This window comes from Lissotriton helveticus, chromosome 3_1 (genome assembly GCF_964261635.1).
Source record: "Lissotriton helveticus chromosome 3_1, aLisHel1.1, whole genome shotgun sequence".
In the NCBI taxonomy this organism is placed as follows: Eukaryota; Metazoa; Chordata; class Amphibia; order Caudata; family Salamandridae; genus Lissotriton; species Lissotriton helveticus.
The window spans coordinates 1,949,999,477-1,950,027,474 of record NC_136061.1 but is presented as its reverse complement, the minus strand read 5'-3'; the positions used below and the strand labels follow the sequence as shown (position 1 = coordinate 1,950,027,474).

General features: G+C 42.6%; 1 protein-coding gene across 1 annotated transcript in view; it reads left to right on the top strand.

Annotated features, from left to right (window-relative positions):
• The window catches only part of LCTL (lactase like), a 139,068-nt gene that overhangs the window by 51,360 nt on the left and 59,710 nt on the right, over window positions 1-27,998 (top strand). The window contains exons 11-13 of the mRNA XM_078683042.1: window positions 21,596-21,870; window positions 23,747-23,873; window positions 25,454-25,653. Of these exons, the coding sequence (XP_078539168.1) occupies window positions 21,596-21,870; window positions 23,747-23,873; window positions 25,454-25,653 (602 nt within the window). The remainder of the gene's footprint in view (window positions 1-21,595; window positions 21,871-23,746; window positions 23,874-25,453; window positions 25,654-27,998) is intronic.

Here is a 27,998-nt window from a genome sequence, read left to right as displayed (position 1 = left end):
CGTCCGAAATTAAAATTAGCTCAAATCCTGCCAAAGTCATCTTTAAGATCCTTAAGGAGCTTAATACCAAAAAATCTGCAATAAATGTACCTACCTCTGCTGCCCATTGTGATGAACTGGCCTCTTTTTTTGTAGAGAAGATTCGGTGCATATACCAAACGTTTACCTCAGTGAGGGAACCGAGCTCTCCCCCTTTGGTGAGACCTAGTCCTGCCTTCCTATTATCAGCCATTTCTGAAATGTCTTGGGAGGATTTTGACATACTAACTAGGAAGATTAAGTCTGGCTCTCCGGCTGACCCCCTTAAGCCGGCTCAGTTTAGAGACACCTCTCTGTGTTGCCTGGCCCCACTGCACAGTCTTATTAACTCCTCATTTTCATCGGCTACTGTTCCAGCTAAATGGAAACAGGCCTGGGTCTCTCCCATATTGAAAAAACCTACTCTGGACCCTCTGAAGCCGGAAAATTTAGACCTATATCCCTGCTTCCGTGGGCTGCGAAGATTGCGGAGTCCCATGCAAATTCAATTCTTTCCAACTTGTTGACAACCAATAACATTCTGGATGATACTCAGCATGGGTTCCGCGCCGGCCATAGTACGGAGACGGCGCTACTGGCTATGATGGAGCATCTGCGTTCAACTCTGGATCGGGGTCAAACGGCGGCACTGGTCCTATTGGATCTGAGTGCCGCCTTTGACACCGTCTCACATCGGATCTTGCTCCATCGGCTCGAAGAAGCAGGGGTTGCGGATCTGGCTCTTATGTGGTTTAGATCTTTTTTGTCAGGGAGATCCTTCCACGTCTCTACCCCCCATTTCTTTCTAGGGCACATGCTATTGAACAGGGTGTCCCACAGGGCTCGGCTTTGAGCCCCACCCTGTTCAACCTTTCCGTACAACCACTTGCTGCGGTCGCCAAAGAATGGGACCTCAACATCGTCTCATATGCTGACGATACGCAGCTGGTGGTCGCCCTTACGGAAGGTGTGATTGGGAACCATGTCACATTCAAAGCCGGGCGGTCCGCGGTGGCTGATTGGATGACAACTAACTGTCTTCAGTTAAACGCTGCTAAGACAGAGGTGTTATTGGTTGGCAGGAACACCCATTTGTGGGGAGACCACTGGTGGCCATCTACTTTGGGGAAAGCCCCGGGGCCAAAGAGGGAAGTGAAAAATCTGGGAGTCTGTCTAGACTCGACCCTAAGCCTCTCTACCCATACAAAAATAGTTGCCGCCACTTGCTTCGGTATCTTACGCAGCCTCAAACCTGTTCTGAAATGTTTTGATTCGGCCACCAGGCAGCTGATTGTCCAGGCCACAGTGCTATCTAGACTTGACTATGCCTGTTCACTGCTGCTAGGTGCTAACCAGGCAGAAACCACCCGAATGCAACATATTCAAAATGCGGTTGCCAGAGCTCTAGTAGGTCTGCCCAGATTTAGTCCTATTTCTGCTACCATCCGTAGGCTCCATTGGCTGCCCGTAGCCCAACTAATACAGTTTAAGACTCTCTGTATTTTGTTTAAAATCTTGAGACTGGCTACTCCTAAGATGCTCGGTACGCTACTGAACTGGTATGTCCCCTCACGGGCACTACGTTCGGCTGGTCAAAACCTGGTTGAAGTTCCCCTGTTCAAACGTAGTAGAGCGGGAGGACGCTCTTTCCGCGTTCTTGCAGAAAAAGCTTGGAATGCTCTTCCAACTCACATTAGAGAAATGGAAAGTCTGTCCGTCTTTAGAAAAGCCATAAAAACTCATTTATTTCCGTAATATTCCTTCTTGATTGTGCCTACTCCGCTTTTCAACTCTTGGTTCCTTCTTCTGGATTTAGCGCCGGAACGCCCCTTCGCTGGGGCAGCTGCGCGCTTTACAAGCTTTTATAACATAACATAACATAACTTGTGTGGTAGGCCTTGTGCCCGCGACAGGAAAAGGCGCAAACCGCAACATGGATACGCCACATTTTTACAGTGAAAACAGACCCTTTTTTTTTTTGCAAAGTGCCTAGCTGTAGAGTTTGAACCCTAGCACTTCCGGCACCTAGGGAAAACTATCAAACTTAATCATTTTGGATAACTAGACATCCAAGGGATCCCAGGATGGGGTGACATGTGTGGCTCTCACCAGGTTCTGTTACCCAGAATCCCTTGCAAACCTCAAACTTTGTCAAAATAAACACATTTTCCTCATGTTTCTGTGACGGAAAGTTCTGGAAACTGCATGGATCTACAGAATTCAACCCACCTCGCTTTCCCCAAAGTCATCCGATATAATTGGTACCTCCCTCATGTGGGTGACCCAAGTACCCACGACAGGCAAGGGCCCAAAATGTATTGAGGAGACATCAAAATTGCCTCTCACAAATCGACCTGGTTTTGCAAGGGGGGTCACCTGGGTATTTGACCCCGGGCTGGTTCCGTCATGAGGACCAAAAGGGTTATAACCGAATGGCATGACAGAAGTTGCAAAATACCAGCCGGCCAAAACCCTAAGCTAGGTACAGATTTTCAGCTTATGTGTTTTAAACCCACACCCTTAATTACATCAGCCATACCTCTCTCCTCCCCCCCATCCATAAATATACATATCTAATCTACAGAGAGAAAGAGAGACTCTTTCTTTTCCTTTCTCTCTCTCTCGCTATATATATATATATATATATTTATATATATATATATATTTTTTTTCCAAACACTCAGTCCCCACTTCCCGGACTGTTTCCAACAAAGAGCACTCAAAGTTATTTAGCGCAGTTCACATGCCATATTTATTCATAGCACTGCAGTTTCCAAAAGGTTTAACAAACGCGTTTCGGCGTTGCCGCCTTCGTCAGTGTAAACCTCAATTGTGTGCATTTAAATAAAGTTTGTTGTGACCTTCAGTCATGTGCATTAAAAGAAAGAAAATAAAAAACGGCACAGTCTATACAATTCATTCATTGTGGCGGCCATCTTTCAATGATCAAAAGTTACTTTGTAAATGTCAATACATTCATCTACATTCAATCATTAATCAATACATTTATGTCCTTGATTGCAATAGGACTACATTTAATTATATCATGGTTTCATTTACTTGAATACAATTTTCACAATTCTAGTTAAATATCTCGTTAGATCTAGTTGGCCTAGTTTGTTGTGCCATTGTTTTGCGTTCTGCCCAAAGCATATTGCCCTGAATGGGCCTATGTTAATCGCTATTCTGGGTGGAGCGCAGCATTGTATTTATCGGATTCGGACGGGGAGTTCAGCTTTAGGGGATGACAGAAAGGGGGCATATGTAATGAGGTGTTATTGATACAATTGGCTTTACACTTAGATTAGCTCTATCCTATGTGTGCCCACATCTCTTCTTCATTGTTAAGACCTCCTGGGGTCTTTGTCTGGAGCATTATGATGAACCTGGATTCCAGAGTTAGAAGTTTTTTTACCCAGTCCCCCCCTCGTTCTGTTTTTACCATCTGATCTAGGACAAAGAAGGTAAGTAGATTGCTGTTGCTTTTGTGCATTTCCTCGAAATGTCGCGCAACGGGGTAGGTCTGGTCCTTAGTGGTGATTTCTCTCATGTGTTCCAAAATTCTTAGTTTAGTTTTTTTTGTGGTACTTCCCACATATTTTTTCCCACATGGGCACACAAGGCAATACACAGTGAACTCTGAATTGCAGTTCAGCAATTTTGATATCACGGTTTTGCCTGCTTTTCCTGGTATTTGATAGTCTTTGACTTTGTGCGAATTCTTACAAGCTTTGCATTTCATGCATGGGTAGAATCCCACAACTGGTGCCTTTCTTTTCCTTTTGCATTCATAATGACTATTGACCAGGTGATCTCTAAGAGAGTTTCCTTTCCTGTAGGTCACTAGTGGGTAGTTTGATATTAATTTGCCTACCACATTATCTGATTTTAAAATTCCCCAATTTTTTTTTGAGGATTTGAAACATCTCTGAAGATTTGTCTGAGAAATTCGGAATGAGTCTCAGCTTTGAGTTTCCGGTCTTACGTTTATCAATCAGCAGTTTGTTTCTTCCCACTGCATTGCTCTTTGATTCCGCCTGATCTAATATCCCTTTACAATGTCCTCTCTGTTTGAACCTTTCTCTGGATTCTCCTCTTGCTTTCTCATATTCTTCATTTGTGGAGCAGTTCCGCTTCATTCGAAGGAACTCTCCCAGTGGAATATTATTGACCACACTTCGTGGGTCGCAGCTCCCCGCATGCAGGATGGTATTTCCTGCTGTGGGTTTATGATAAAGGGCTGTTTGGATGGCATTGTCTTCCACATAAACTCTTAAATCTAAATAGAAGACTTCTTTTTTGCTGATATTACTTGTGAAGCTGAGGTTAAGCTGATTTACATTTAAGAGTTTAATATACTCTTCAGCCTCACTCTGTGGACCCCGCCACAGGATGAAACAGTCATCAATGTAGCGGGTCCACAGAGCAATTTTGTTCATCCACACTTCATTGGCTCCCGCCCAGGCCACGTGCTTCTCCCACCAGCCCACGAAAAGATTCGCGTAGCTGGGAGCGAAGCATGTGCCCATTGCGGTACCCTGGAGCTGCAAATAGAGCTGACCTGAAAACAAAAAGATGTTATGTTGCAAACCGACATCCGGTTATGAGTCCGAAACTTTAGAGCTCTTTTCTCCAGAAAAAACTTAATGGCTCTAAGTCCATCCTCGTGTTTAATCGAGGTGTAGAGGCTTGTAATGTCTAGTGTTATCAATACCATATCCTCTTCCCATCTTACTCCTTGAATAATCCTTAAGAAGTCTTTAGTGTCCCTCAAATAGGAGCTCAGGTCCTTCACTAGTGGGGAGATAAAATTGTCAATGTAGGTCGAGGTATTCTCTAGCAAACTATTTTTGGCCAACACAATAGGCCGTCCTGGTGGCCTGATTTTACTTTTGTGCACTTTAGGTAAGTGATAGAACGTTACTAGTTGGGGATAGTCGCATCTCAAATTCTGCCAGTCTCTCTAATCCAATAATCGCTCATCTCTCCATTTAGTGATGAGGCTGTTGAAATTCGAGATGCTATCAATGTAGTTCTCTCTCTTTCCCTCTTCTGGCATTTCCAATGCGTTCCTTTGCGGATGTAGAGTATGAATTTTCATCAGTTTTATTTTTCTTATGAACTTATAGAGGTCAATACGCATTTGCGTATAATCAAACGCCGGTGTTGGGCAGAAGGTCAGGCCTAGTTGTAATATTTGTTGTTCTTTGTCTGTTAGCTCGCTATCAGACAGATTCACTATTGTTTGCTGGATAATTGTTGGTTTGTTGAATTCCATCGCCCCCCCCCCGTTTGCTTCGGGTTACCACTGGCGTAAAAGGAAAAGGAACGCATTGGAAATGCCAGAAGAGGAAAACATACTTGATTGCCTCACAGGGACGGATTTGGAAGCAATTGCCACAGCACAAATCTTGGCACATGAATCGGATGTTCCAATAGATTGGGAGAATCAACCGACACAAATGTTGGAGGGAACAGGAATTGTACAGCAAGGTTGTAAGAGCAAAGTGACCATAAAATCGAAATTCATTCCTAGGACCCCGCATGATGCAATAGACACCTTCTAAGAAGTGATAATAGAGGATATGAAAAATCTACAAAAAAAGAAATTCAATGGTGGAAAAAGAAATTTAAACAAAGAGGATTGGGAGATAATCAAGAGCTTCAAAGAGGATGAGAACATAATAATCAAACCGAGTGACAAAGGAGGTAACGTAGTTATCCTGAACCGGCAACAATATGAGGATGAAGCACTCTCGCAATTGGGGAGAAAGGACCATTATGCTCCCATCAAGAGAGAGAAGTACATTGATAGCATCTCGAATTTCAACAGCCTCATCACTAAATGGAGAGATGAGGGAATATTGGATCAGAGAGACTGGCAGAATTTGAGATGCGACTATCCCCAACTAGCAACGTTCTATCACTTACCTAAAGTGCACAAAAGTAAAATCAGGCCACCAGGACGGCCTATTGTGTTGGCCAAAAATAGTTTGTTAGAGAATACCTCGACCTACATTGACAATTTTATCTCCCCACTAGTGAAGGACCTGAGCTCCTATTTGAGGGACACTAAAGACTTCTTAAGGATTATTCAAGGAGTAAGATGGGAAGAGGACATGGTATTGATAACACTAGACATTACAAGCCTCTACACCTCGATTAAACACGAGGATGGACTTAGAGCCATGAAGTTTTTTCTGGAGAAAAGAGCTCTACAATTTCGGACTCATAACCGAATGTTGGTGGAATTGACGGAGTTCTGTTTGCAACATACCATCTTTTTGTTTTCAGGTCAGTTCTATTTGCAGCTCCAGGGTACCGCGATGGGCACGTGCTTAGCCCCCAGCTACGCAAATCTTTTCGTGGGCTGGTGGGAGAAGCACGTGGCCTGGGCGGGAGCCAATGAAGTGTGGATGAACAAAATTGCTCTGTGGACCCGCTACATTGATGACTTGTTCATCCTGTGGCGGGGTCCACAGAGTGAGGCTGAAGAGTATATTAAACTCTTAAATGTAAATCAGCTTATCCTCAGCTTCACAAGTAATATCAGCAAAAAAGAAGTCTTCTATTTAGATTTAAGAGTCCATGTGGAAGACAATGCCATCCAAATAACCCTTTATCGTAAACCCACAGCAGGAAATACCATCCTGCATGCGGGGAGCTGCCACCCACGAAGTGTGGTCAATAATATTCCACTGGGAGAGTTCCTTCCAATGAAGCGGAACTGCTCCGCAAATGAAGAATATGAGAAAGCAAGAGGAGAATCGAGAGAAAGGTTCAAACAGAGAGGATATTGTAAAGGGATATTAGATCAGGCGGAATCAAAGAGCAATGCAGTGGGAAGAAACGAACTGCTGATTGATAATCCTAAGACCGGAAACTCAAAGCTGAGACTCATTCTGAATTTCTCAGACAAATCTTCAGAGATGTTTCAAATCCTCCAAAAAAATTGGGGAATTTTAAAATCAGATAATGTGGTAGGCAAATTAATATCAAACTACCCACTAGTGACCTACAGGAAAGGAAACTCTCTTAGAGATCACCTGGTCAATAGTCATTATGAATGCAAAAGGAAAAGAAAGGCACCAGTTGTGGGATTCTACCCATGCATGAAATGCAAAGCTTGTGAGAATTCGCACAAAGTCAAAGACTTTCAAATACCAGGAAAAGCAGGCAAAACCGTGATATCAAAATTGCTGAACTGCAATTCAGAGTTCACTGTGTATTGCCTTGTGTGCCCATGTGGGAAAAAATATGTGGGAAGTACCACAAAACAAACGAAACTAAGAATTTTGGAGCACATGAGAGCAATCACCACTAAGGACCAGACCTACCCCGTTGCGCGACATTTCGAGGAAATGCACAAAAGCAACAGCAATCTACTTACCTTCTTTGTCCTAGATCAGATGGTAAAAACAGAATGAGGGGGGGGACTGGGTAAAAAAACTTCGAACTCTGGAATCCAGGTTCATCATAATGCTCCAGACAAAGACCCCAGGAGGTCTTAACAATGAAGAAGAGATGTGGGCACACATAGGATAGAGCTAATCTAAGGGTAAAGCCAATAGAATCAATAACACCTCATTACCTATGTCCCCTTTCCGTCATCCCCTAAAGCTGAACTCCCCCGTCCGAATCAGATAAATACAATGCTGCGCTCCACCCAGAATAGCGATTAACATAGGCCCATTCAGGGCAATATGCTTTGGGCAGAACGCAAAACAATGGCACAACAAACTAGGCCAACTGGATCTAACGAGATATTTAAGTATAATTGTGAAAATTGCATTCAAGTAAATGAAACCATGATAAAATGAAATGTAGTCCTATTGCAATCAAGGACATAAATGTTTTGATTAATGATTGAATGTAGATGAATGTATTGACATTTACAAAGTAACTTTTGATCATTGAAAGATGGCCGCCACAATGAATGAATTGTATATACTGTGCCGTTTTTTATTTTCTTTCTTTTAATGCACGGGACTGAAGGTCACAACAAACTTTATTTAAATGCACACAATGTAATTGAGGTTTACACTAACTAAGGCGGCAACGCCGAAACGCGTTTGTTAAACCTTTTGGAAACTGCAGTGCTATGAATAAATATGGCATGTGAACTGCGCTATCAATGATCAGTTCCTGGATTATTACGCGGAACTTTATCGGAGCAGAATGACGGCGCAACCGGCTGGCCTGGATGCCTTTCTGGAAGAGGCTCAGTTGCAGCGGCTGGACCCGGAGCAGGGCACCGCGTTGGGTGCGGCTATCACACTGGGGGAGATCAGAGCAGCGATTAAACACATGGCCAGGAAGAAGACGCCGGGAGGTGACGGCCTTCCGGTGGAGTTTTACGCTGCGTATGTTGATCTCCTGGCACCCAGACTACACCAGGTGTATGGGGAGGCTTGGGAGCGGGGCAGGCTACCGGTGTCGACAAGAGAGGTAATTATAGTGCCGTTGTTGAAGAAGGGTGGGCTTCCCAAGGCTAGAACGGCATATCGCCCGCTCTCGATGCTCACTGTGGACTATAAGGTGCTGAGCAGGATCCTTGCGACGCGGTTGTCTGTCCATATGTGCTCTCTGGTACACCCGGACCAGTCGGGCTTCATCCCCACCCGGAACACCTCGACGTGTATACAGCGCCTGATACGGGTCATGGACGTTGAGGGGGAGGGCCCCGCGGGTGCGGCCGTGCTCTCGGTAGATATCGAAAAGGCGTTCGATAGTGTGGAATGGCCGTATTTGTTCTGCGTGCTTCTTCGGTTCGGGCTAGGGGACGGCTTCGTCCGCTGGACACGGTTGCTGTATGAGTCCGCACGGGCCGCTCGATATCTGCGGCATGCTCGGTGGAGAGAGGCACCCGGCAGGGTTGCTCCTTATCCCCGCTTCTCTTCGCCTTGGCGATTGAACCCCTAGCGGCATGAGCCCGACAAGGTCGGTACTATGAAGGGGTTTCACTGCGCGGCGTTTCACATTATATTTCCTTGTATGCAGACGACCTCTTGCTGTACTTGGCTGATGTGGAGGCGTCGGTGACGGGTGCACGGGCCTTGCTCCAAGAGTTCGGGAACTTGTCGGGGCTCCGCGTTAATTGGACTAAGACTTGCCTATTCCCCTTGACCTCCCGCTGTGTCCAACCTGAGATGCTTGATGGACTGCGCTGGGAACCAGATTGCCTGCCATACCTCGGAGTCCACATTTATCATACCCATTCGCTCCTATATGAGGGGAACGTGGGCAGGGCCCTGAGGGGCATCAGAGGCAGTATGGGGTTTTGGCGCACTCTTCCGCTGTCTGTGGCAGGACGAATAGCGTTGCTGAAGATGGTGGTCCTTCCGCGCCTGCTTTATTTTTTCCGCACACTGCCGGTGTGGATTCCGCTCTCCTTTTTCCGAACATTGCGGTCAATGGTGATAGGGTTTATCTGGGGCTCTGGCAGGAGACGTGTAGCTTTGAATACCTTGCTTAGGTCCCGGGAAGAAGGTGGCCTGGCGGTGCCGGATTTTGAATGGTATTATCTGGCAGTGCAGCTACAGTGGCTCACGCAAGCTGTGGCGTGGGAATTTAGAGGTCAGGACGGCCCGCAGGGTCGGATTGTGCAGCGCCATGTCCTGTCCTTCATCGTGCTCCAACAGGGGCTTCAGCTGGAGCAGCTGACTCTTGAGGAGCGCACCCTTCGCCGGTGCTGGCTTCGTGGCCACAGGCGGGATGTCACGTTCCATATGCGCCGGAGATCCCCTTGGGTATGTGTACGGCCCTCCCGCATGGTGGGGACTGGTCGGCACTAGCCAACTGGGAGGACTGCGGGGTCCACATGATAGGGGATTTGTATAGGGATGGTGCCCTGCTGTCGTTTTGTGACCTGCAAGAGGCCTTCGATCTCCAGAGGGGTGACTTCTTGCTCCATGCAGCTCTGGTGACAGGGATTCAGAAGCGCTGGAGGGTGGGGCTGGTGGAACCTCCCACGTCGCTGGGCTGCCAGTACGTCGTGATGGCAGCTGGCACTTATAAGGCCATCACCTGCCTGTACCGGAGACTGGCGCTGGCTGACCCTCCCCCCCTAGACAAGCTGCGGGAGCGCTGGGAGGCTGACCTCGGTCGGCAGATACCGGAGACGACCTGGCCTCAGCTTGTACGTAGGGCCTGGAAGGGCCCGCGCAATGTTAGGTTCCAACTGGTTCAGTACTTCACTCTACATAGGGCATACTGGACGCCGGCCAAAATCCAACGGGTCTTCGGTGGCGCGCACTCTGTATGTCCTCGCTGCGCTGCAGAGGGGGATGACTTTGAGCACATGTTCTGGCCGCGCACAGGGCTTGGCACTTACTGGACTGAAGTTCTATCCTGCCTGAATGCGGTTACGGGACGCAAGGTCGACACAGACGCGGGGACTTGCCTTTTGCTCTGGTTTCCGCATACTCCAACCACGAAGGTTACCAGCAAATTTTTCGACTTGGGGTTAATTCTGGCCAAGAGGGAACTTACACTACATTGGAAATCCAGAGGGGGGCCTAACTTCCTGAGGTGGCGGGGTGCTTTCTGCAATGGGCTGCTAGTGAAGGGTCTCTTAGATTACAATTAGCTAGGCGCACCGCTAACGATAAAGCGCTAGATGCGGCCAGGGCGTGGAGCGCGCTGGTGACGGACTTACAGTCACTTTCGGAAGCTGATGAGGATGGTGAGAACGGCGCGCTGGCGAACCAGGGAGGGGGGGGCACGGAGGTAGAGAACGTGGGGGCACTGGCTGAGGTGGAGGGGCGCTAGGCGGCTTGACCAGCAGTGAGTGATGATGGATTACATGTGTCACATATGATCTTGTGCGGAGTGGGTAACATACACTGCTCTGAACAGCGCCTGGACTCACACCTTGCTGTAGAATCAAGACTGGATATGTTATGGGGAGGTCACCTGCTGCATCTGGAAGGTTTCTGTCATGCTGTAGAAGGGGGGATAGAGGCACACTGACATGGGGGGTGGGGATAGTGGGGGAGGCGGGAATCGGCGGATAGGGCTTTGCTGGTTGGGATTGTTAACGACGCTGCTTCACTGTACATCCTGTGGATAGAGATACACATGAAGCGTGTTTGTATGATGTGTGCATAAAATCAATAAAAATGTGTTTAAAAAAAAAATTTGAACTGCGCTAAATAACTTTGAGTGCTCTTTGTTGGAATCAGTCCGGGAAGTGGGGACTGAGTGTTTGGAAAATAATACGCATTCCACCGTGCGGTAAGAGGCACCCGTGGTAAAGCGGAGCAGCGGTTGGTGGAAGAGAGTCAAGGAATATATATATATATATATATATATATATATATATATATATATTTTTAAACAAATGGAGCAGCACATCCAGGATTTTTCAAAGCTACTTTATTGAAGCTTCACCCCACCAACGCGTTTCAGCCTCAACAGGCTTTGTTCACGGTCAGTAAGTCCTTCAACTCTTTTCATATTTATACTAGCCCATTTTAGCCATTATGAGGCATTATGGGATACGTAGTTTCATATATTTCCAAAAAGTTAATTAACAAAAAGAAAGACTGGTGTTTTTCACATTAAACTTTCTTAGGTGTCAAAAGCTTCATATTCAATTCATATGGGCAATTTAAACAGTTAATGAGGGATTAGTTCCCAGTCAGTTTTCAATAGTAGTTGGGTATAGTACCCTGTTGAGTTCAGATATACTCAGCTGGTCTCTCGTAACAGTCACTCCAAGTGTATGTGAAGGTCTTCCCCAAAGTTCATACCTCTTGGCATTTTGGTTCGAAAACGGATGATTAGCCGGGACTCCATCTGTCTCAGTTTCCTGACTGTGTCACCGCCTCTTTCCGTTTTCGTGAGCATTTTGAGTCCGTAAAATCTCATGGTTTTCCAGTCACCGTTCTGGCAAGTGTTGATATGTTTTGCTGTTGCATAGAGCATATTTTTATTTTTCACCGCTCTGATATGTTCCAACATTCGTTTCTTCAACATGCAGGTCGTGCTGCCTATGTATTTGCTGCCACATTTGCACTCGATCACATACACAACATTTTTGGATGTGCATGTGATCTGTTGGTCAATCTGCATCATCTTGCCATTGGGTTCTTCAACCGATTTCTTACTCATGCCAATCTTACAGGCCTTACAACTAGAGCAAGGCTTGAATCCTTTTCGTTGGTTTGTCAACCAGTCAGTTTGCATCTTAGCTTGAAAGTGGCTTTTCACCAAACAATCCTGAAGAGATCTATTTTTTTTGTAGGTTATTTGTGGTTGTTTTCCTACTAGCTCTCCTATATCTGGATCCCCAGATATAAGATGCCAATATTTCTTCATTTTGTTGGCGATCATTCCACTTTCCTTATTGTATGTGGTTACAAATCTCGGCGGGTCGTTTTCCACTGCTTTCTTCGGTTTTTCCACCAGTAGTTCTGTTCTTGTTTTTTGATCAACCTTCTTTTTACAGTTTTGTAGGACTCGATCATGATATCCTCGTGATTTAAATCTCATCTTGCTTTCATTGATTTTTGTTTCTGCATCATCCGGTACGGAGCAATTTCTTTTCAGTCTGATATATTCCCCATATGGGATGCTCTTAATAAGTGCTTGTGGGTGAAAGCTTGTGCCATGTAGCACGCTGTTGGTTGCTGTCTTCTTGCGGAACAAAGTGGACTCTAATTTGCCATCTGAAATATAAATTTCAGTGTCCAAAAACGCAATTTTCTTGGTGCTCGTTGTGCACGTGAATTGTAAACCCACTGTGTTTTGATTCAGTTTAGAAAAGTAATTGCGAAAATCAGAGTCCGATCCATGCCAAATTATAAACAGATCATCTATGTACCGGACCCACAATATGATCCGATCCAGATCTGATTGATTGACTGTGTTCCAAGCAATGGTTTTCTCCCACCAGCCCATGGTGATATTGGCATAGTTGGGAGAAAATGAAATGCCCATGGCAGTCCCACACTCTTGTTTGTAGAGCTCTTGGTTGAATATGAAAACATTATTTGATAAGCAGATCTTGATCATTTTCAAGAGCATATTGGTATGCTCTAAGGTTGAGATGCTTCTCTGTTTCAAGAAATACTGGCATGCTTCCATACCTACATCATGTCTGATTGAAGTATAGAGAGAAACAACATCTATTTTTGCTAATAGATATTGTTCATTCCAACTTATATCCTGAATTATTCTTAGAAATTGTCCAGTGTCCTTGATGTAGGAAGGCATGCTTTGAGCGATCGGTGCCAGAAATGTGTCCACATACCTTGATAGGTTTTCATAGATGGAGCTGCAAGAGGACACGATTGGTCTGCCGGGAGGGTCTATTAATGTTTTATGTATTTTCGGCAGAAAATATATACAAGGCATTGTTGGAAAGTCTATGTTCAGAAATTTTTTCTCATCATCATTTAATAATCCTTTTTGATGCCACTCATCCAGATGCTCTTTTAGTTCCTTTAACATCTTGGCGCTAGGATTATTGGAGAGTTTCGAATAGTTTTGTTGTTGATTTAGTTGTCTCATGGCTTCTTTCTTATAGTCGCTGGTATCCATTATTACTAGGTTGCCCCCTTTATCAGCGGGTTTAATAGTAATTAAGTCATTATCCATGAGTGACTTTAGTGCTTTCCTTTCCTCTGTTGTTAAGTTTTCCCTGTTGTTGCTTCTTGTCTTTTGTAATTTATCCAGCTCCTCATTAACAGCATCCGAAAATAGATCAATTTTGTTTCCTGGTGACAGAACAGGATAAAATCGGGACTTCCTTCTTAGCCCCGTTTCAGGTCTCTCATTTGTTCTTATTTCCATTCGCTCTAACATTTGTGTATCTGAAATTTCTTGATTCTCTTGATCGAACATCCTTACAAAGGTTTCTCTGATATCAGATAGTTGTTCTATTGTGGTTATTCTTTCTGCTTCCTGACTGCTCTCGTCTGGGTTTTCACCATTTAGAATAGGAGATTTGTTCGCATATATTTTTGCTAATTTTAATTTTCGGACAAATTTGTAGAGGTCGATTTTGGTTTGAGTATAATCAAAGTGGGATTCCGGGCAGAATGATAAGCCTTTGTTCAGCACTTTTGTTTCATTATCAGAAAGTTGGTGATTTGACAGATTGACAATTAGGTTCACTACTTCCGGTTGCGAAGGGGATATTGCCTTCTTGCGTTTGGATCTGCGGGTTTTTCTGGTGCTGGTGCGGGCGGTTGTTGTGTTGGTACTGCTCTTCCCCGGCCTCTTCTCTGGAATGGTCTTCTTCCCCTTCCTCCGCCACGTGAAATATTCTTTTCCAGATTCACTAGCGTTACTTCTTCTAAAACAGACAAGTTTTTTGTCTGGGGTGTCTGACGTGTGGTTCCATCTTCACTTACGTCTGATTCACTTGCACTTGATGGTACTTTGTATGCTGGGTAGTTCTTCTTTAAATTGTCATATCGTCGTGCAAATGTCAAAATTCTGCCACACAAATAATCCTGTTCATCCCGTTTGAACTTTCGTTCTTTTCTTTCCTCTACCTCTTTTTCATACGAGTCCAGCCTTTTCTCCATTTCTTCTCTCAGTTTAGTCAGTTCATCCTGATTAGTTTCACTTTGTAATTTGTCCTCAGCCTCTTTAATCTTTGTTGTTAGTTCATCAAGGTCTATTTTTGCGTGTTTAATTAGAATTCTCATCATGTTCAGTGAGCAAATGGTGTTGTTTTCTATCCATTCTAGTATCAATTCCTGTTTTGTATCAGGATGTGTTGGCATGGTAAATATACGTAAACCTCTTGGTATCCGTTTTACCTCCACATAGTTTTCAAGTGCTATTATTTCCCAGCTTTTATTAATTTCTTTTTTGTACAGTCGCTCTAATAGATTAATTTGCTGTTTAAGCGTTGTGTCTGTTTTATTTGGCATTGCAACGCTTTCATCTGCGCAGACACCGCGCGGCAGAAACGGCAGGTCGGCTGTGGAGCTGCACGGACTCGGAACAGCCCGTCAAGAGGTTAGTGCTTGGCAGAGATTGCATTGTCTGGCAGCAGGAATCGAAGCGGCCGGTTGGGGCAGTTGTTTAGAGACGCCGCTTGTTGATAACAAACGAACGGCTGACAACCGCTCACCGGGCCAGGATACAAAGCGTCTAAAGAAAGCAGAAATAATCACCCTTTGTGTAAATGGTGTGATCGGTGCAAATAGACTGAAAGCTGACAGCAGAATGGAAGCGCGTGCAGCTAAACGTGCTTCTAAAGCTTCAACAATGTTCAAATCTGGGACATCAACCAGTATGGCAGATGAAAGCGTTGCAATGCCAAATAAAACAGACACAACGCTTAAACAGCAAATTAATCTATTAGAGCGACTGTACAAAAAAGAAATTAATAAAAGCTGGGAAATAATAGCACTTGAAAACTATGTGGAGGTAAAACGGATACCAAGAGGTTTACGTATATTTACCATGCCAACACATCCTGATACAAAACAGGAATTGATACTAGAATGGATAGAAAACAACACCATTTGCTCACTGAACATGATGAGAATTCTAATTAAACACGCAAAAATAGACCTTGATGAACTAACAACAAAGATTAAAGAGGCTGAGGACAAATTACAAAGTGAAACTAATCAGGATGAACTGACTAAACTGAGAGAAGAAATGGAGAAAAGGCTGGACTCATATGAAAAAGAGGTAGAGGAAAGAAAAGAACGAAAGTTCAAACGGGATGAACAGGATTATTTGTGTGGCAGAATTTTGACATTTGCACGACGATATGACAATTTAAAGAAGAACTACCCAGCATACAAAGTACCATCAAGTGCAAGTGAATCAGACGTAAGTGAAGATGGAACCACAAGTCAGACACCCCAGACAAAAAACTTGTCTGTTTTAGAAGAAGTAACGCTAGTGAATCTGGAAAAGAATATTTCACGTGGCGGAGGAAGGGGAAGAAGACCATTCCAGAGAAGAGGCCGGGGAAGAGCAGTACCAACACAACAACCGCCCGCACCAGCACCAGAAAAACCCGCAGATCCAAACGCAAGAAGGCAATATCCCCTTCGCAACCGGAAGTAGTGAACCTAATTGTCAATCTGTCAAATCACCAACTTTCTGATAATGAAACAAAAGTGCTGAACAAAGGCTTATCATTCTGCCCTGAATCCCACTTTGATTATACTCAAACCAAAATCGACCTCTACAAATTTGTCCGAAAATTAAAATTAGCAAAAATATATGCGAACAAATCTCCTATTCTAAATGGTGAAAACCCAGACGAGAGCAGTCAGGAAGCAGAAAGAATAACCACAATAGAACAACTATCTGATATCAGAGAAACCTTTGTAAGGATGTTCGATCAAGAGAATCAAGAAATTTCAGATACACAAATGTTAGAGCGAATGGAAATAAGAACAAATGAGAGACCTGAAACGGGGCTAAGAAGGAAGTCCCGATTTTATCCTGTTCTGTCACCAGGAAACAAAATTGATCTATTTTCGGATGCTGTTAATGAGGAGCTGGATAAATTACAAAAGACAAGAAGCAACAACAGGGAAAACTTAAAAACAGAGGAAAGGAAAGCACTAAAGTCACTCATGGATAATGACTTAATTACTGTTAAACCCGCTGATAAAGGGGGCAACCTAGTAATAATGGATACCAGCGACTATAAGAAAGAAGCCATGAGACAACTAAATCAACAACAAAACTATTCGAAACTCTCCAATAATCCTAGCGCCAAGATGTTAAAGGAACTAAAAGAGCATCTGGATGAGTGGCATCAAAAAGGATTATTAAATGATGATGAGAAAAAATTTCTGAACATAGACTTTCCAACAATGCCTTGTATATATTTTCTGCCGAAAATACATAAAACATTAATAGACCCTCCCGGCAGACCAATCGTGTCCTCTTGCAGCTCCATCTATGAAAACCTATCAAGGTATGTGGACACATTTCTGGCACCGATCGCTCAAAGCATGCCTTCCTACATCAAGGACACTGGACAATTTCTAAGAATAATTCAGGATATAAGTTGGAATGAACAATATCTATTAGCAACAATAGATGTTGTTTCTCTCTATACTTCAATCAGACATGATGTAGGTATGGAAGCATGCCAGTATTTCTTGAAACAGAGAAGCATCTCAACCTTAGAGCATACCAATATGCTCTTGAAAATGATCAAGATCTGCTTATCAAATAATGTTTTCATATTCAACCAAGAGCTCTACAAACAAGAGTGTGGGACTGCCATGGGCATTTCATTTTCTCCCAACTATGCCAATATCACCATGGGCTGGTGGGAGAAAACCATTGCTTGGAACACAGTCAATCAATCAGATCTGGATCGGATCATATTGTGGGTCCGGTACATAGATGATCTGTTTATAATTTGGCATGGATCGGACTCTGATTTTCGCAATTACTTTTCTAAACTGAATCAAAACACAGTGGGTTTACAATTCACGTGCACAACGAGCACCAAGAAAATTGCGTTTTTGGACACTGAAATTTATATTTCAGATGGCAAATTAGAGTCCACTTTGTTCCGCAAGAAGACAGCAACCAACAGCGTGCTACATGGCACAAGCTTTCACCCACAAGCACTTATTAAGAGCATCCCATATGGGGAATATATCAGACTGAAAAGAAATTGCTCCGTACCGGATGATGCAGAAACAAAAATCAATGAAAGCAAGATGAGATTTAAATCACGAGGATATCATGATCGAGTCCTACAAAACTGTAAAAAGAAGGTTGATCAAAAAACAAGAACAGAACTACTGGTGGAAAAACCGAAGAAAGCAGTGGAAAACGACCCGCCGAGATTTGTAACCACATACAATAAGGAAAGTGGAATGATCGCCAACAAAATGAAGAAATATTGGCATCTTATATCTGGGGATCCAGATATAGGAGAGCTAGTAGGAAAACAACCACAAATAACCTACAAAAAAAATAGATCTCTTCAGGATTGTTTGGTGAAAAGCCACTTTCAAGCTAAGATGCAAACTGACTGGTTGACAAACCAACGAAAAGGATTCAAGCCTTGCTCTAGTTGTAAGGCCTGTAAGATTGGCATGAGTAAGAAATCGGTTGAAGAACCCAATGGCAAGATGATGCAGATTGACCAACAGATCACATGCACATCCAAAAATGTTGTGTATGTGATCAAGTGCAAATGTGGCAGCAAATACATAGGCAGCACGACCTGCATGTTGAAGAAACGAATGTTGGAACATATCAGAGCGGTGAAAAATAAAAATATGCTCTATGCAACAGCAAAACATATCAACACTTGCCAGAACGGTGACTGGAAAACCATGAGATTTTACGGACTCAAAATGCTCATGAAAACGGAAAGAGGCGGTGACACAGTCAGGAAACTGAGACAGATGGAGTCCCGGCTAATCATCCGTTTTCGAACCAAAATGCCAAGAGGTATGAACTTTGGGGAAGACCTTCACATACACTTGGAGTGACTGTTACGAGAGACCAGCTGAGTATATCTGAACTCAACAGGGTACTATACCCAACTACTATTGAAAACTGACTGGGAACTAATCCCTCATTAACTGTTTAAATTGCCCATATGAATTGAATATGACGCTTTTGACACCTAAGAAAGTTTAATGTGAAAAACACCAGTCTTTCTTTTTGTTAATTAACTTTTTGGAAATATATGAAACTACGTATCCCATAATGCCTCATAATGGCTAAAATGGGCTAGTATAAATATGAAAAGAGTTGAAGGACTTACTGACCGTGAACAAAGCCTGTTGAGGCTGAAACGCGTTGGTGGGGTGAAGCTTCAATAAAGTAGCTTTGAAAAATCCTGGATGTGCTGCTCCATTTGTTTAAAAATAATAATTGGGTCTGGATCCGACCCCTGAGCAAGCACACGCTGTGGAGCGCTCTCAACTCCTGCTGGATCACATTGTTTTGGGATATATATATATATATATATATATATATATATATATATATATATATATATTGCTACGTTTCTTCTCACCCCATGTACATCGGCTGAAGTCACGGCACAGCAACAGGTAAGTTGTAAAGGTTTTTACTTTATTCACACACCATGTGCAAAGTTTTAGCGTGCATCAAAAAAACGGATGTATATATTTTACATGTGACCAAGGGCCCACGGGCCCGAAACGCGTCGTGCTGTTGTTGTCTCACCTGCACATTAAAATCTTTTGAACTCAGATCCTGTGGTCCGTTTCTCCTTTTGCTTCGCCAATCTGGACGATTGGAAGTGGCGTGTGGAGTCTTCGTTTGTATATATATATATATATATATATATATATATATATATATATATATATATATATATATATATATATATATATATATATATATATATATATATATAGAGCAAGAGAGAGACAGATCTCTCTTTCTCTATATTTTTTTTGTAGTTATGGTTTCCCTGGGGGCCGATTGTTGCCCCCACGGAAAGCACTTCACTATAAAAACAAAATGAGTCATCCCTGGTGTCTAGTAGGGTGTCCTGGCCCTGGATCACAGCGCTGCCGCGATCCACGGCCAGGAAACCCTTTAAGGAAGGCCTCGTTTGAAAGGGGAGACCTCCCTGCAAGCTGGGGAGGCTGTTTTCAGCCTGTTTTCCCCTTCGGAGTCGTGTGCGGCCTTACCTGCTGCTTTCTCGGTTCCGGTGTGGAAAACTGTGATGTCAGAGCACCTCACAGCGTGCTGATGTCACAGATGGGTGGAAGGGGGGCGAGGAGAGACGCGGAAAGCCTTCCACGTCTCCCCAAAAGAAAAAAAAGGGAAAAAAAAATAAAAGAAACCTCCGGTGCTTTGCACTGGAGCATTAAAGGGGGCCCTTCCTGGTGTCTGCCATTGGACGACACAAGCACCAAAAGGGTTAAATGACTGCTTGCAGAGCGAGGCGAATATAGTTAAAAAAGACTGCTGGCAAAGAAAATAAATAAAAAAAGGAGACCAGCCGCTATAGTTAAAGCAGACCAGGCTGGCAAAGAAAATAAAGAAAGGAGTGCGGCCGCTATAGTTAAAGCAGACCAGGTTGGCAAAGAAAATAAAGAAAGGAGTGCGACCGCCATAGTTAGAGCAGCCACGCTGGCAAAGAAAAAAAAAATAATGCAGATGAAAAGGTGCAAGTTGGGTGAGTCGCATATTTTGCAAATATGACGCAGCCGCCATTACTAATAAAAATATAAAAGCGGGCGGGTATGCGTTGTATGAAAGCATGTCGTGGGTGGAATATGAGAAATCATTAAAGAAAATAGTGCTCACAGACTAAATAAAACATACCAAGTAACAATACAAGCAAAAGGGACAGTCCTCATGGGAGATTGCTAATGTAGGCAATGCGGTACTAAGGAGGGACTACTAAGCCTATTCAAGAATCAAAAGTAACCGTTTAGAAAGGACAGTAACAGGAGCCAATTGAAAAGATGGACGGAAAATGGGCAGCGCTTCAAGTCCATGCCTGAATACAGAATGCTTCGCAGAGCAGGGCATACGCTGCCCAGGTTCCACCTAACAACGTGCCGAAAACCAAGGCTGCGTAGTCTTGAATTCACTTCAGGCTTCTTCCATCCACTGCTGCCCCTTTATCTCACTCTTGCTGATCCCTGCTTTCTCCCTTTGTACTAGTTTTTCTGTCTTTCCAAATTTTTCTGTCCATTACTCTCAGTCCCTACACAGGTCTACAACCCACCTTTACAGGTCTTCAAGGTAGAATATATTTAAAGTTTTACTGATTTCTAAGTATATCAGTTATCACTCTTGCATTTCATCAAAGGACGTTGTGTAAAATTCCAATACAGAGTGGGCTTTGGGTTAGCCCACTGCTCATCAGTGGTTGGCTTTCTTGTCAGTATCATTTGCTTGCTCCTTATTGTCCCTACCGTGGTTTACAGCTGTAATACAGTGTTTTAGCTGGGGTGAGTTATATCATTCTACTGTGTTGTTATAATCAGGGAAGTACTTTTTTCTTTCAGCACTCTCTCCCTTGTCTGCTTGCCATACTTTCTATTTTTCCCGCCTTTCCTGTGAGTGTGTTGCTTTTATCTCCTGCTTCCTCCATTGATCTCCCACACTGAAGCCGTGCCACTCACTTCCTTTAATAATTGCACTCCTGCAACGTTTATTTGCTATTAACTGGTCAAAAATGTTTGTCGCCAACTTTTAAAATGCAAAATAAAGTTTAAAGCATAAATCCAAAATGGCAGTTGGTGTGTCCTGATACATCCATAAGTACTGGAGACCATTCTTTTTATGAACATCCATTTTAAGATGGCCACCCATACTTTTGCAGCCTTTGATAGCCATCTTAGAGTAGGTTTCATCAAACAAAAGGCATTCGTAGATGGCTTCTGATGTATGCATGTGCATCACCATCCACCACCAGTCATTTATTTTATTAACACACAATGTTTCACAAACAAGCACTGGCATAGCCAATAACTTGGCACTCATTTGAAGAGCTAGACCTCTTGGCTTTGCCAACGATTGCATTCTATTGACACTTAATTACATTTGCTTGTCATGGTCTCTACGGGGAATTGATCAGTGGAATGAAAAGAGTGGTCACAAATGTACTTTGTTTTCTTAGGGCGGAAGAGTGCGCAGCAGGGTCTGGCGGTCTCGAGGCTCCCAATCTTCTCATCACAGGAGAAGAGCTACATCAAAGGCACAAGTGACTTCCTGGGTTTAGGACACTTCACAACACGCTACATCACGCAGAAGAACTACCCAGCTCTCCAGGGACCTAGCTACTTCACCGATCGGGACCTGCTTGAGCTGGTGGATCCCAGGTGGCCCGATCCTGAATCTAAGTGGTTGTATTCTGTGCCCTGGGGCTTCCGTCGCTTGCTCAACTTTGTGAAGGTACACATCTTCCTTCAAAGAGGAAGCGTAATATTCTCAAGTACTGTGTCTTAAGTGAAGGGGCAGGCTGGCCTGAAGGAAGTAGTCATGACTCTATTAGAGATTGTGTAACTAATAGCAGATCTGGCAACAAATGTCAACCAAACATTCCACCTTTCCTTTGCCTCTCTCACGCCATCCATCTTCTGTCTCCTCTCCTCTCCTCTCTTATCGCAGCCTGAATTATTCTCTCCTTACCTGGATTTGAGTTACTTTAAGAGTTATATGCTTAATAGCAATACGTCATGGGTATTAAGCTGTAATCACAGCATCTTTTCCCCATCAGTCTGAGTACGAAATGTGAAACCTTGACATTAGGTGTAAAAATCAGACTACTGCAAACCTCGTGAATTTAGTTTTTACACCTCCATTTCATTCTCGAGCTCCCTTTACTTAATTTCCCTAGTACCTTCAATTGTTACTGAAATCTACTTTTTTCACCAATGACTCCACACTGTCTGAAAGACAATCACACACCTCAGACGCAAGTAATGCCAAGCCGTCCTTTCCAGGACCAAATGCCAGTGCTGCAGGGAAGACAAGGTGGGCTTGGTGGCACAGTTGTTTCTTCACAAGGTACTCTGCACAGACCTGTACTGCTGAACAGTAGCTTACTAAGTACCCTAACCTAAGTATTTCTGAAGACCATTGGTTTCCAATATTATCTATTTTTGAAATTTAGGAAAACTGTGTATGAGTGACAATAACCAACTTTCCCCAGTCTCAAGTGCTTCCAAATATGGTCGAAGTAACTAAAGTCTTGATTTTCATTGTACCTCATACTTTCATTATAAAAGGAAAAGTAAAACAATTGTTAAAATGTAAAATAAAGCACTCACGACAAGGTATTTGGTATGAGTCCTCAGCAATGTTAGTAAGTTTCCATGTTTCTTTTGCCAGCCCATGCGTAGGGCTCAGAACGACCGCCAGCACTACCTTCAGAAATCAACATTCCCTAGTGGTTAATGGAATTGGCCAGAAAGGGTCTCACCTTAACTCTCAAAGGGTTGCGTGTGTTTACTAAAACAATGTCCACAGCACTATATTGTAATGAAGTAAGAAGGTGGAAGAAAATAAAACCGCATTAAAGGAATCTACAAAAGTCTGAATTGAACTTTGATGAAGTCTATAGTAGCCAAAGTTTATGAACATGAACTCAAAGTTCATCAAAGTACGTAATGAGTGGGAACTTTCTGAGAGGTGGACACCATCTATTGTACGGCTGGGAGTATACAGTGGATTATGGATGCAGGTCAAAGATTCTAGGATGCTTCTCTTTGTATATAGCATTAAAGGAAAGCTATATAAAAGGTCAAATGTATGTAATGGGACACTATCTTTGGGGTGGTAAAAATGTCTTACCCGCAGTGCTAAAGGATCAGTATTGGATGTGCTAAAGGTTGTGATGCCACATCTGTGAGTGATCACTTTTGTGTTACTTGTTATGGACTGTTTTTGGTACCTCAAACGTCACAAAAACAAAATATTGTTGAGATGTGGCACCATACCTATAATTCAGGTCTGGCATGTCCCTCTTAGAATGAAAGAGCATCCACGGAACAGCTTGTTAATTTGTGCAGGCGGATATCATAGAATGCCCAACTATTTGATCTAAAGGGTGTTCCAAATCGGTTCCTAATGGTTACAATACATTCACTGATATTTATCCATCACAAATAAAAAAAAGCTATCAAATACGAATGTTGAGTCCTCTGTAGCTTACCCCCTTGCTGATACTCAAGAATATATAAAAATAAAAGCTGTGTGGATGTCAATAGTATTATTTCCTTTTGAGTCAAGGTTATTTCACCCCATCTGGGCTTTCCTTTATTCCTAGACACAGTACGGCAACCCCACAGTGTATGTGACAGAGAATGGCGTGTCCGAAAAGATGCAGTGTGCTCAGCTGTGCGACGAATGGAGAATCAAATACTTGAAAGGCTACACCAATGAGATGCTGAAAGGTATACCGCTATACTATACGGACAGAGAGTGGAGTCTGGCTAATGACCGCTCCTAACCCATGTCTGCTTGTAGAGGTAGCTCGTGAGTAGTAAAGATCAAACATAATGCCTGCTGATGTACAGAAATCCTATAAAGAGAGAGAAGGGAAATAGCCTCTTCTGCCCAAATTCTGGTCACACATTAGAATTTAGCCGAGGAGTCAAAGGTTTAAGTGGGTCTTGAAAATGTTCTATCGTTTGGCACACAGGGTTTCAGCATAATCTAAAAATAAGAAAATAATGTAATAACAAATTATTCAATGGTGATACTGCTAGTGATTGGGTCAATGCATTTGAGTTATTTGAGACTAATGTTGGTCTTCAGAGACACTGCAGGGCAGAGACACCAATATTATCTGAACACAGAATATTAACTTATTGGGCCAGTTGGCTACTAATCACTGACCATGTATCTATTGATCATTATGCAAAGAAATTGCCACATATTTTGGCACAGAAAATGGTAACTAATTTAGCATAAGTGGATATTGATTACCAATTATATTGGAAATTAGAATACTGTATTAAATAATGTGCAAAGTGTAACTATTGGCTGTAAAATCCTCTAACGTTTGGGTATGTTTACTGAGCTAATTTGTAAAAATGGAAGCCTCATTTCTCTAGACAGCCTCTACAATTTAATGTGCAAGGGTACTATGTAATCTGCACTCAATTGTTTTCAGTAACAGTCATTATGGACAGGACATGGCAACTACCACTCTATTAACCGAAGTCAAACTGGACTACTAATTAATGGATTTAGAGATTGCTATTTGAAGGGTAGAAAGACTTGTCCATTTGTCAGATTTGTTGGCATTGGATCCTGTTTTGATATTTTTTCAGACGCTCTCATCAGGACCTTTCTTTCAACAATGTGTTCCTTTGAACTTTTTGGTTAGGGGATAGATTTCTCCCTTATGTCCAAGAGTGTGTCAACATATTGTGTTGTGATGTCTTGATCTAACGAGACATTTTGTAACTGCTACAAATTTCCAATTTACACAGTTTAAAAAATGTGGACAACTCATCCGTTGTAGTATTGAGTTCAAATTAAATATTTATCGTGCTCACTTGACAGAATTTGTAACTCCACCCATCAATCAATCAGAACTCTTCCCCACTTTAAACCATCCCCACTTTAAACCATTCAAGAGGTAACTCAACTCAGACGCTTATTGTTGCATCGATTCTTGCTCCTAGAATAGGTTTTCTCTAAAGACCCCTTCAGTCATATAACTATAATATACTGTTCATTTGAATTTTATTTATTCTGTTATCATTGTGCAACTTGTTCTTCCTCTATTTATACAGCACTCTGATATCTTGTAGCTCTAGTTCGCAAGTAATAATAAAAAAAAAAGCATTCAAGTTGATTGGTATACTGACATGGTGACCAGGTAACAATGAAAGTGAGGGAGGGGAGGAAGGGGGTATGGATAGAGGGGAGAATAGTTTGCAAATCTGGGAATACTTTCAAATGTCACTTAACCTGTCATCCGGTACCTGACACTAAACTACCTTCTACCTCTCTTGACGTCTAGCCATCAAGGATGGGGTGAAAGTGAAGGCTTACACAGCATGGTCGCTGATGGACAAATTTGAGTGGGATGAAGGTTACTCTGAAAGATTTGGCTTGTACTACGTTGAGTTTAAGAACAAGAACAAACCACGATACCCCAAGGCCTCCGTTCAGTTCTACAAAAAAATCATCACCGTCAACGGTTTCCCCAACGTCCGAGAGGTCAGTACCACTGGAAGCATCTCTTCAAGATACTGAACTTCTAAGGGAATTCCTTGGCCTACTCCTGGTAATGTTTTTTTCTGGGTAATTAAGGGTTGGAAGAGGATTTAAGGGTGTATTGTGATTATTGCGGACGACTCACTTTCCGCATACACCATATGCAGATACACTGCAGAGCTACTCCCTACTATGGTTACAGCACTCCCTGTGTCCCCGTGGAAATGCATTTTTTTAAACTTGAATGAGCTGAATGACAAAACTAAGATGGCATACCCTCAAGTTTGAATTTAATTTAATTCTGGGGAGTTTTGTGAAGATCTTCAAGAGGTTTAATTTGGGCGTTTGTAAAGGCTAGAAGCTAAGTTAATTCCAATGGGAAAAAAATAAATCTATGGCACCTACAAAAAAAACAGCGGGATGGGTGCTCAGCAAACGTGGATGAGGTGAAGCATTCTAGTCCAACTTGCAAGCTATTTGTGGATTGGAGAAAAATCGATGTGTGGTCTTCACCAAAAAATATAGAGGCAAATGAGGTGAAAAAAGATATAGTGACAGTTGGATTTACATATTTGATTTTTTGAAGAGGTGCAACTTTGGTAAAATGTTTCGATTTATTTTTTCCACTATCATGAAATCTGGGACACGGTGAAAAAAAATTCTGTAAAGGAATGATAACGAGTTTAGTATAAAGGGAGAAGCAGCAGATCCCAGAGGGGCAGAAAAAGTAGTCACATTATCTAGAAAAACAGCTTTTTAAGACACAGGATTCCTGACTTTGCGTTGAGATGGCGTTTGAGAATATGCAATTGTTATTGAAAATATGTAGTTTACATTAAGAAGGATTTTTTGTTTTGCTCATAGCGGATGTTCTATTTGATGAATCTGCAGGAAACATGGCTGAGGGCTGCTGGTTTGGATGGGTTGGGCAAATCTGCTATGCATAGCCAAAGATGAGGCTCAGTTAGTTTGAGTGGGATGGGACAGGATGCGGGGCCAGACAGGAGGACGGACTCTGTATCCAGACCTAACTGCACAATTCCGAAGGCTGGGCACTGTTGATTATGGGGGAATAATACTTGGGAGAAGCTATTCAAAAATAAAGTAATAACAAAAAAAATAACTGTTAGATGTAGGACATGGTTATATTTGCTCATAAGAAATGAACATCTGCCTATAAAAACCTCAGAAATGTTCTGAAAATATGGTTAAAGTGATACTATTTACAACGAAAAAAACTAAAAACCACTAAAACCAAATAGGGTGTCCATGGCCTTACAGATGACATCTCAGTGGGCCTATTCAGAAACCCCACTAACAAAGGGATCGAGGTATTCAAACGTGTGTACCTTCCTTTCTTGCACACACCCAAAATCACCCAAAATCACTCAATATCCAACGGCCACATACATTGTACATCACACACAAGAGCTACCTGGGAAAAGACCGTGCACACATGCATTGGAAGCGGTTGTAGCTAAGTTCAGAGTGAGGGGAAAGGCTGCACCTTGAGCCCAGTCCATATTGTGCCTGGCCTAAAGTTGAGTACAGAACCCACAGTGAAACCACAAATTTGAATGTGAAGGCGGGGAGGTTCATTGTTGCAGTTTTACCATTTCCCTTAGTACTTAAAAAAAGAGAGCTAAATGACTGTAATAACAATGAATTAACACTAAATACTCACTGAAATCTACAAGTTAAGATGATCTCTGCAATCCATCACTCGAAGTACAGCCATGCAAGCAATAACCCACACACCAAATGCAATGCTCATGACCTCACCTTTGACATGCCAAAAGTAATTTCGAAAGACAAACAATGTTACAGGTGGGATTACGTATCACATTAGCATTATTAATTAGACAAATATGCATATTTAATGTATTGTGTACGTTACTAAATAATATATTAAACATAAATAGATATACATTTCTGAAGTCATAAGCATTGCATTTGGTGTGCGAGTTATGGTTTGCATGGTTTTTGGGCGAGATATGATTCACCATAACTGGTGAATTTCAGTGGATTTCGGTTTTAATTTGTAACCATAACTGTTCTTTAACGTTTTTGTTTTTTTAATAGAATTTCAGAAGATTTTTTTTTGAACACGTGTTAAGGTCTCTTACCACACTTTAACTGTATTTTTTTTTTAGCGAATTTATGCTTGTGTTTCCAGGGAACTATTCTGCAACTGTTGTGTCAAATAGCCAGTTATGAACCTAAAACTTTTTTTTTTTTAACTGATGGAGTTTTTTTTAAATTGTCTTCTATCTTTTCATTCCCAAACCAGGAGTTCTGCTGTCCATATGTTCGTTTTGCTTGCCATGCAATAAAACGTTTTACCAGTG